Source organism: Myxocyprinus asiaticus, chromosome 1 (genome assembly GCF_019703515.2).
Source record: "Myxocyprinus asiaticus isolate MX2 ecotype Aquarium Trade chromosome 1, UBuf_Myxa_2, whole genome shotgun sequence".
NCBI classification, from domain to species: domain Eukaryota; kingdom Metazoa; phylum Chordata; class Actinopteri; order Cypriniformes; family Catostomidae; genus Myxocyprinus; species Myxocyprinus asiaticus.
This window is the reverse complement of record NC_059344.1, coordinates 3439275-3450299: the sequence shown is the minus strand read 5'-3', so window position 1 is coordinate 3450299 and position 11025 is coordinate 3439275. Positions and strand designations below refer to the sequence as shown.

The 11025-nt window shown below is 37.6% G+C and overlaps 1 protein-coding gene across 1 annotated transcript; it reads left to right on the top strand.

The window, feature by feature from the left end:
* Positions 1–255: 255 nt before the first annotated feature.
* Positions 256–10554, top strand: LOC127443434 (histone H4-like). Its single transcript, XM_051702086.1, has 2 exons — positions 256–342; positions 10030–10554. Exons 1-2 carry the CDS (start codon positions 256–258, stop codon positions 10405–10407), a joined length of 465 nt encoding a protein of 154 aa, XP_051558046.1. The 3' UTR covers positions 10408–10554.
* Positions 10555–11025: the final 471 nt, after the last annotated feature.

Sequence of the window (11025 nt, the reverse complement as noted above, 5' to 3'; positions counted from 1 at the left end):
TTACTGTAATTACAAAAGCTTTTTGTCATGTGTTAGCAGTGTAAACTATTAATTTCTGACTTCTATCCTTCTCATCCATAATTGTCAAAAATACAGAAGTAACAGGTGTTTAGAATAAAGTTGAGGTCAAATCCATTCTTCTCATTCGTGCTGATATGTTTGAATGAATACTCCACTTCCGGTAGGGCGGTCGTATGCGGTAGTCGCACAAGTTGAAATATTTCAAAGCAGCCGTAGCTCAAATCGGATTCAAAAATGACATGTCCGCAGATGGTCGGAGCTCAACGCAGCCCCCGCACGACTCTACATGTCAGATGCAGTGAAAAGGTGGCTTCAATGGCAGTAAGATAGAACTTAAATTGCTAAGTTCATTACACTTTGTTGGGACCCCTTAAATTATAATTATATTAAACCGACTTAAAAAACAAAACAAAAAAAGTTGAATCTAGTACAATTTATAAAATCAAGTTCAAATTGTTTTTATACGTTTAAGCAATGAAAACAAATAAGTTGACATGACTTATTGATCATATCATTTTTTACAGTGTGTATCTGCTTTTGCATTGTTGCATTTATGCAATTAAAGCAGCAAAAAAAGGCAAAAGGGGTCAAAAACCAACCAAACCATAAACACCAGGCACTAAAAAGGATAAAAATGGTCAAACCCAGTCATGGTCAGTCTCCATCTTGTTGTTTTATTATTGTTGAAATACCACTGTGAAAGACAAATTAGAAATTGTGATTAATAACAGATTAACTTTCTGATGAAACGTATAACTTTGACATAGCAGAAAACTGATCAAACTTAAATAGCTATTTGCTAAGCTAATAAAATACAAGCTGTTACAATCTGCAGGTTTCCTACAGAGTTATCATTGCTCCCTACTTACTGAGCACTGGATATCTAGTAAAGTCCACTTTACTAAAATTCATTCATTTGGAATTGTAATCTATAATTATTATCATTTTAATTTCTATTATGTAATTATTTAATAAGAAATAATTATTTTTACAATAACATTTGTACAAAGTTAATAAACATCTAGGGCTAAATTTAAAATATTTTTACATATACCACAGTTGGTGTTACTATGATAAGTACAGTGCAACCGGAAAGTATTCACAGCGCTTCACTTTTTCCACATTTTGTTATGTTACAGCCTTATTCCTAAATGGATTAAATTCATTATTTTCCTCAAAATTCTGCAAACAATACCCCATAATGACAACATGAAAGAAGTTTGTTTGAAATGTTTGCAAATTTATAAAAAAAAATAAAAAAAATAAAAAAAACATAACCCACATGTACATAAGTATTCACAGCCTTTGCTCAATTCTTTGTTGAAGCACCTTTGGCACCAATTACAGCCTCAAGTCTTTTTGAGTATGATGCTACAAGCTTGGCACACCTATTTTTGGGCAGTTTCTCCCATTCTTCTTTGCAGGACCTCTCAAGCTCCATCAGGTTGGATGGGGAGCGTCGGTGCACAGCCATTTTCAGATCTCTCCAGAGATGTTCAATCGGGTTCAAGTCTGGGCTCTGGCTGGGCCACTCAAGGACATTCACAGAGTTGTCCCGGAGCCACTCCTTTGTTATCTTGGCTGTGTGCTTAGGGTTGTTGTCCTGTTGGAAGATGAACCTTCGCCCCAGTCTGAGGTCCAGAGCGCTCTGGAGCAGGTTTTCATCAAGGATGTCTCTGTACATTGCTGCATTCATCTTTCTCTCGATCCTGACTAGTCTCCCAGTTCCTGCCACTGAAAAACATCCCCACAGCATGATGCTGCCACCACCATGCTTTACTGTAGGGATGGTATTGACTAGGTGATGAGCGGTGCCTGGTTTTCTCCAGACACGATGCTTGCCATTCAGGCCAAAGAATTCAATCTTTGTTTCTCATGGTCTGAGAGTCCTTCAGGTGCCTTTTGGCAAACTCCAGGCGGGCTGTCATGTGCCTTTTACTGAGGAGTGGCTTCCGTCTGGCCACTCTACCATACAGGCCTGATTGGTGGAGTGCTGCAGAGATGGTTGTTCTTCTGGAAGGTTCTCCTCTCTCCACAGAGAAATGCTGGAGCTCTGTCAGAGTTCTTGGTCACCTCCCTGACTAAAGCCCATCTCCCCCGATCACTCAGTTTGGCCAGGCGGCCAGCTCTAGGAAGAGTCCTGGTGGTTCCAAACTTCTTCCATTTATGGATGATGGAGGCTACTGTGCTCATTGGGACCTTCAATGCTGCAGAAATGTTTCTGTACCCTTCCCCAGATCTGTGCCTCGAAAAAAAATCCTGTCTCGGAGGTCTACAGACAATTCCTTGGACTTCATGGCTTGGTTTGTGCTCTGACATGCACTGTTAACTGTGGGACCTTATATAGACAGGTGTGTGCCTTTCCAAATCATGTCCAATCAACTGAATTTACCTCAGGTGAACTCCAATCAAGTTGTAGCAACATCTCAAGGATGATCATTGGAAACAGGATGCACCTGAGCTCAATTTTGAGTGTCATGGCATACATGTGATTTTTTTCGTTTTTTATTTTTAAGAAATTTGCAAAGATTTCAAACAAACTTCTTTCACGTTGTCATTATGGGGTATTGTTTGTAGAATTTTGAGGAAAATAATTAATTTAATCCATTTTGGAATAAGGCTATAACATAACAAAATGTGGAAAAAGTGAAGCGCTGTGAATACTTTCCGGATGCACTGTATAAGGTCAGTTTTATTTTAGTACGAGGGGTTATGTGTGGACTGAACCTTCTAAATGCTGTTTGTTCACAGCATTTTTCTTTTTCTCTTATTCTCCTTGTGAGAGCTGTTTAGAATAAAGGGTTAAAGAGCCCTGACAAAGCCTGAGCCCAAAATTCTGTGCCAGAATATGATATTCATATCCATTTTCATATTACATTCATATTTATATAACATCACACACCTGAACGGTATATACCATATTGAAGAGAAGAACTAGGGCTTTCAAATGATATAAATATATTTAAGGCTAATTATCCTTTATTAATAAGATTTCACACAGCATTTTTTACAAAAATCTTCTCCGGCCACCATACTTCATCAGACAACTGCATTTTCAACCATTTTAATTACAAGCTAGAGGGAAACTTAGAGTGTATGAAATATACATACTTTTGTGGGCAATGTAGAATAGCAGACAGATTTGAAATATAATCTATTGTTCAAAAGTTATGACCATTCTAGTGATTAGTGGGAAAACTTTTACAATGTTAAGATACATTTCACATGACCACTCCTCAAATACTCCTTTTGAGCACTTGTAATAATAATTTATTATTTTTGCATCTGAAAATGAAGGACACAAACACTGAAATATACATTTTATGTGTTCAATAAAACACACACTTTATTTAATTTGAACATTAGATTACACATGAATTACACAGCAAAACATACAAAATCAAAATATCTACAGTAAATACATTTTTAATAAAGAGTGCAGGAACAGAATATATATATATATATATATATATATATATATATATAAAATTCATAAAAACTCAACAACTGCAATACCTGTGGAGAGAAGAGGGGGAGAAAAGAGGGGAGGGGGAGGACAACACCAGTAAACACAGCCCAACCTAGGCCTCTTCGCAAAACTGGTCACTCTCAGCTGAGTGCCAAGATTGAAAACAGTACCTATCACGAACAAAGCAAAGTCTTTTGCCATTACATTCCGGCACGCAGCAAGCTACTTTAGTTTTATTTTCAGTCCTACTTTTCCAATAGCATAGCCAACATCTCTTAGAAGACTCTTCAAATTTAGGGACATGGGCTGTGTGGAGTGATGACAAAGGAGGGACTACAGGCTTTAGTGTATGCCAAGGTAAACTTGTGTGAATATTGATACCTCCCAGTTGACGAGCCAGGTTTTCTCTGAAATCTATCTGGGTTAAGTTCATTGGTCTATGCTCATCCCCTGGTGCCGCATGAATGTGTTTGCAGTCCTTAAACAATATGAAACTATTGACGACGGCAATGTCTATGAAGTGAAAAAAAAAAAAAAAAAAAAAAGAGTCTTCCACCACTTCTGAGTTTTTTGTAGGATGTCGTAAGATTTTATCATTTGGTCTGACCTATCAACACTGCCCATGCTTTTGTTATAATCGCTGATTACAGTGGGCTGGAGGGCTACTTCTTTTCTCCAGTCGCCATCATTTTTTACAAACCTAGTAATTTCGGTTGAATCATTCGCATTGTGGAAATTGGAGAGGCATGTAACTGCACGCGTGTCCTTCCACTGACAAGTATATTACAAGTATATTCTCCTCAATCCTACACCACCTCATATCCCCACGAGCTGTCTTGTGTTCCCATCTTTTGATGTCTTTAAATTCTGCAGGAAACGGTTTATGATTCACCCTTCATGTCCCACAGGCATTAGTTCCCATTTCTAACAACTTAACCATTAGAGCTGGGGCTGTGTAAAAGTTGTCAAACCAGACATCGAGGCCCTGGTCTTTGAATGGCTGCAGTAACGATTCAACTACTTTGGTGACCAAGTCAATGACACGTCCATCATGACTACCTTTGTAAACATTAAAGTTGAGAGTATACCCAGAGTCTGATGTTGCAATTACCAATAATTTAAAACCCCACCGAGTAGGCTTGCCCTTCATGTATTGTTTAAATCCTGACCGAGCTTTAGACTTGACCATACGTTCATCTATTGTGAGATTTTGGTTAGGCTGAAAGAGCTGCTGGCATTTTTGTTTCAGAGTCAGGGAAGCGTTTATGCTTTCTAGCTGACTTGGGACCTGTGCGAGAATGGCTAGCCATATCCAAAATAATAAGAGTAACAGTGTTAGTGTTACTATGAGTATCAGACATATGAGAAATAGAAACAAACAATACATACACATTCATACCCAGTTGATGGTCTCGGCTGGGGATCAGGTTCCATCTCATCTTCCATCTCCTTGTGGTCCGGGTCTTCCTGCAGTAGTTCCTGGTCCAGCAGATCTTCCTCCTGTGTGCTCATGCCCTCAAAAGCAGGGAACCATAGTCTTTCCATCTCTACTACCAGAAAAAAGGTACACAATTGGTAGCCAGCAGTGTTCTTCACAAATCCATACACTGAATAGTCACCAAAGGCTTGCAGACTAAGCAGAATGTCCAACTGCAGACAGCCCTCTCACATTTTCCTTGTGAACAGGAAGCTACACACAATCTAAAATCATGTCTGTGTGATGGATTGGTAAGGCTATCTGCTAAATTATAGAAAGCTATCTACCATTTTTTTTATTACATGGGAAAATCAACAAGCTAGATAACTATCTAACTAGCAGGCCAGTTTCCAGGAAGGTCTGAGCATCAAAAAAAAAAAAAAAAAAAAAAAAAAAGGTCTGAACAGCGTCTGCTCTCTGCCTCACATTACTTCAGGCAGATTTTTCACAAGCAACAAAATTGGCAAAAGAAGTTATTGATATTTAGTTAAAAATGTACATAGTATTGCTAGTTAATGTTTATTTAGCAAGTTTCACAGATATTTGCTTAAAAATAGAGGCTAGCTGCCTGTCCAAAAATAACTAGCGTTACTCCTACAAATAAATGCTTTGTAACTAAAACATTTTGACTTTCAATAGACAATATTGACAACACATGTTAAATAACTTGTCTTACCTCGAAAGATCGCCTCAGTTTTCAAATTGAAGCACTAAGTCCAACACTGGAGGTAATCTCCCAGGATATCCTCTCTGGCTCCGCCCAGGCAAATGGAGGATGACGATGATGATGAATGTATTATTCTCGCCCAGTAACCCCTTAACCAATCATATGTGCTTTTAGCTTATATTGTCATGAGTATCTGGCAGTTTTCAGAAATAAAATCGGTGATTGGACGGCGAAGATATTGAGACAGGAACCATGGGAATAATTGTTCCAAAATTTGAACGCACCGGCTGGAAAGGGTTAATATTAGTTGATTGATTGATTGATAGTGCCCTGTGAAGTGGACTTTACATGATATTTAGCCATATATATATATACAGGTGCATCTCAATAAATTAGAATGTCGTGGAAAAGTTCATTTATTTCAGTAATTCAACTCAAATTGTGAAACTCGTGTATTAAATAAATTCAATGCACACAGACTGAAGTAGTTTAAGTCTTTGGTTCTTTTAATTGTGATGATTTTGGCTCACATTTAACAAAAACCCACCAATTCACTATCTCAAATTAGAATACATCATAAGACCAATAAAAAAAACATTTTTAGTGAATTGTTGGCCTTCTGGAAAGTATGTTCATTTACTGTATATGTACTCAATACTTGGTAGGGGCTCCTTTTGCTTTAATTACTGCATCAATTCGGCGTGGCATGGAGGTGATCAGTTTGTGGCACTGCTGAGGTGGTATGGAAGCCCAGGTTTCTTTGACAGTGGCCTTCAGCTCATCTGCATTTTTTGGTCTCTTGTTTCTCATTTTCCTCTTGACAATACCCAATAGATTCTCTATGGGGTTCAGGTCTGGTGAGTTTGCTGGCCAGTCAAGCACACCAACACCATGGTCATTTAACCAACTTTTGGAGCTTTTGGCAGTGTGGGCAGGTGCCAAATCCTGCTGGAAAATAAAATCAGCATCTTTAAAAAGCTGGTCAGCAGAAGGAAGCATGACATGCTCCAAAATTTCTTGGTAAACGGGTGCAGTGACTTTGGTTTTCAAAAAACACAATGGACCAACACCAGCAGATGACATTGCACCCCAAATCATCACAGACTGTGGAAACTTAACACTGGACTTCAAGCAACTTGGGCTATGAGCTTCTCCACCCTTCCTCCAGACTCTAGGACCTTGGTTTCCAAATGAAATACAAAACTTGCTCTCATCTGAAAAGAGGACTTTGGAACACTGGGCAACAGTCCAGTTGTTCTTCTCCTTAGCCCAGGTAAGACACCTCTGACGTTGTCTGTGGTTCAGGAGTGGCTTAATAAGAGGAATACGACAACTGTAGCCAAATTCCTTGACACGTCTGTGTGTGGTGGCTCTTGATGCCTTGACCCCAGCCTCAGTCCATTCCTTGTGAAGTTCACCCAAATTCTTGAATCGATTTTGCTTGACAATCCTCATAAGGCTGCGGTTCTCTCGGTTGGTTGTGCATCTTTTTCTTCCACACTTTTTCCTTCCACTCAACTTTCTGTTAACATGCTTGGATACAGCACTCTGTGAACAGCTAGCTTCTTTGGCAATGAATGTTTGTGGCTTACCCTCCTTGTGAAGGGTGTCAATGATTGTCTTCTGGACAACTGTCAGATCAGCAGCCTTCCCCATGACTGTGTAGCCTAGTGAACCAAACTGAGAGACCATTTTGAAGGCTCAGGAAATCTTTGCAGGTGTTTTGAGTTGATTAGCTGATTGGCATGTCACCATATTCTAATTTGTTGAGATAGTGAATTGGTGGGTTTTTGTTAAATGTGAGCCAAAATCATCACAATTAAAAGAACCAAAGACTTAAACTACTTCAGTCTGTGTGCATTGAATTTATTTAATACACGAGTTTCACAATTTGAGTTGAATTACTGAAATAAATGAACTTTTTCATGACATTCTAATTTATTGAGATGCACCTGTATATATATATATATATATATATATATATATATATATATATATATATATATATATATATTTTAATAGTGAGATTCCAATCTGAAGGGAGCGTGTATGTTTAGTTAGAAGGGCACTCCAAATGGTATAGGGAATAAAGGAACATCAATACATCACTTAACAGGAAGTGGAGAGGGAAAATTACCCACCAGTCATTGTGAACCACCTCAATATTAAATTAAGTTACAATTATTCTTCTAATAAGGAGTTTTCATTATTACATGAAACTCCTCAAATAAACAGAGTTTGAGACTCTTTGGTTTTTATTCATCTTAAAGGAATATCCTGGGTTCTAATGATGACAAAAGTACAGTATGTCGGTGCTTTCGGTCTTTCTCGCAGGCACACTCGGTCTCTCTAGTGCACTTTTGGACTTTCTCACGGGCACACTCGTGCTGTGTCCGAAATTGCCTCCTATCTACTTTATAGTGCACTATTTTGGGAGTCGGCCATTTTGTAGTAGTGTCCGAATTCATTCCCTAAATCTCATTCCCCAAATTTGTTCACTCATTCTTACCCACAATCCATTGTGATTTTGAGTGTACAGAGGATTTGGGCTGCATCCGAAAACGTAGGAAGCTGACTTGCTGCCAAATCAGTTAATGGCTTAACTGACAGCTGTTTTGAATGAATGGAACTCTTAAGGAAACTGGTCTCCAAACAGTTCGAAAAGCACCTTAATTTCATCCTGCCTCCGTATACAGCCTCAGAAGGCAACATTTTCCTGGTTTTGGATGCAGCCGTACACTCGCCGATGCTATCTTGCCCATAATCCAACGCGGGGAGGATTGATGTGCAGGGAAAGAGAGAGCAAATGGGAGAGAGAGAGAGAGAAAGTGGGAGAGAGAGAGAGAGCAAGTGGGAGAGCGAGAGATGCCATTTCATTTCTGCAATGTTTTATTTCACACTGACCGTAGTGTTTAAATTTTTGACATATCAGAACGTGATTAAACAGAACATAATCAAATATAGCGATCCAAAATCATACAAATAAATTGGACCATTTCTGATTTATTAATATAGACTAAATATTTAATATGGTTATTTTTTTATTTTGCCATTAAAATGCTAAGTGATTTCTTTCTTCACTAATTCACTGTGGTGATATTGTTGTTAAGCCAGAAGACTGCGAACAGAAATTATTCAAATATTCAGTTATCACGTAGATATTCGTCCAATAATCAATGGATGTTGTTCATAATAACTTTAGTACTGTATTACAGTCGCATTAGGGCGATATGTGCACGTCATCTCTTCTCGGCATTCAGAAATGCTGCCAAGTTTGGATGGGAGAGTGTCAAGGTTTTAATCTATATGAAAATATATATTGAATTAAACGTGACAAACAGAATGAAGATGTACACCATTTTATAAGATTAACAAGCATTATAATTGTTATTTTGTATTATATTAGTATTATCCTACATGTAAGATAAAAGTTCATATGTGTTGATGTTGTTTCTGCATCATCTCCAGCGCTCTTTCCCGCTCTCTCTGATGCTCCGTGTATATGTCAGCGTCCAAATTGACTCATTCATTTCGTTCACTCTTTGCCTGATTTAGGGCACTTAAAAGTCTTGTGACTTTTAAGCACATTGCAAGAAAAGACAGAACTGATTTTAACTGCAATTGATTCATTGATGTAAATTTGTTGTTTATTTTAAATGTCTTTTAAAACAAGCTATGATTAAATTGCCCAGTTGTAATGTTTAAAGAATGTTTAACTAACAATACATAAATAACATTTCCAAGCTAACATTTTTAGAACGTTTATCAAATATTTAAGTAATGTTCTATTAACATTATTAGAAGAACGTTTGTTCGTAACTTTAAAAGAACCTTAACAGAACGTTAGCAAAAGTTCTGAGAATGTTCCCTATTAGCTGGGAAGGTCATTCAGATATTTTTACAAAGATAGCACAAAACTTCAAATGTAATCTTTCAATAACTTTTCAACAGATCATTTACATGTGATAAAGTTATCTTGTTCACATTGAAGAATAACATACACATTAAAAACAAACATAGGAGTAATTAATTTAAAATAATAATAATTCAAATTGGTATCTGTAAAAACAAAAATTGGTAAAACGAGTAAAGCTTTATATTTGACCTTTAAATTTACTATTATTATTATGATCATTATTTATTTATCATTTGACCCTCAGAGTACCTAAACAGTCTATCGATAAGCCTTTTACTAAATAAATAAATATAGTAAATAATAAAAGGTGTCAACCTGATAGTTACGATAATAATTTTTTTTTTTTCTAAAAAAATCTTATAATTTCGAGTGAAATAAACTACAAGCTTTAGTGGATTAGACATGTGAACTGACAACGGCAAACACGTGACGTGACGTTGCCTCCGCCTTCAGTGCTGTGTTTCCACTAGGTCCTGTAGACAAATATAAATATTTCATCCCAGCTCTATTTCTCACATTCAGTTGATCTTCGACCTGTAATCATCATGTCTGGAAGAGGTAAAGGCGGTAAAGGACTCGGGAAAGGAGGCGCTAAGCGTCACCGCAAAGTGTTGCGTGATAACATCCAGGGAATCACCAAACCCGCCATCCGTCGTCTCGCTCGCCGTGGCGGTGTCAAGCGTATCTCCGGTCTGATCTACGAGGAGACCCGCGGTGTGTTGAAGGTGTTTCTGGAGAACGTTATCCGTGATGCCGTCACCTACACTGAACACGCCAAGAGAAAGACCGTCACTGCCATGGACGTTGTGTACGCGCTGAAACGACAGGGACGAACTCTGTACGGCTTCGGAGGATAAACGACTTGATTCTCATCAGACAAACCCAACGGCTCTTTTAAGAGCCACACACACTCTCACATGAAGAGTCAATGTCTTGGTGGTAGAGTTGTTTTATGTTTAAAATAAACATATTATTATAAGTTCTGCAGAAAGTGTTTTTGTTCTCTGTCACTCGTTTTCTGCATTTATCGCAGTTCATGAATCATAATGAAATTGTCTCTTGTACAATTACTGTCCAAACATAATCTGTTGTTTGATGACATTTTTTCCAAACATGAATAGAACTGTATATTACTTCAGGGATGATTTCTGGTTTTGGAATCGTTAGAATCGATTCCAAGAGTCGATTCCCAAACCCATTTAATCGATTCTTGGTTTATTGATGTGAATTGGGCAGCTGACTCAACTCTGTTATCTTGTTGCAGATTTGTTGTAACATTGGCGAAGTTATTATTGTATGCCAGTTTACTGTCACAAATTTGGCATGTTACTTGATTATTAGTTTAATCCAAAGTAAAATACCGGCAGACTAACAATAGAACTTTTCAAATATAAGTTTTTTTTTATAATTTTTTTTTTTTTATATAAAAGAGATGGTCTGTAACCAATTAAAATAAGGCACCATCTCAGAAATTT

Coding starts and splice junctions, on each gene's coding strand:
- LOC127443434 (XM_051702086.1), top strand. CDS start 256: ATGACATGTCCGCAGATGGTCGGAGCTCAACGCAGCCCCCGCACGACT. Junction 343..10,029: donor AAAAGGTGGCTTCAATGGCA/GTAAGATAGAAC, acceptor TAGGTCCTGTAG/ACAAATATAAATATTTCATC.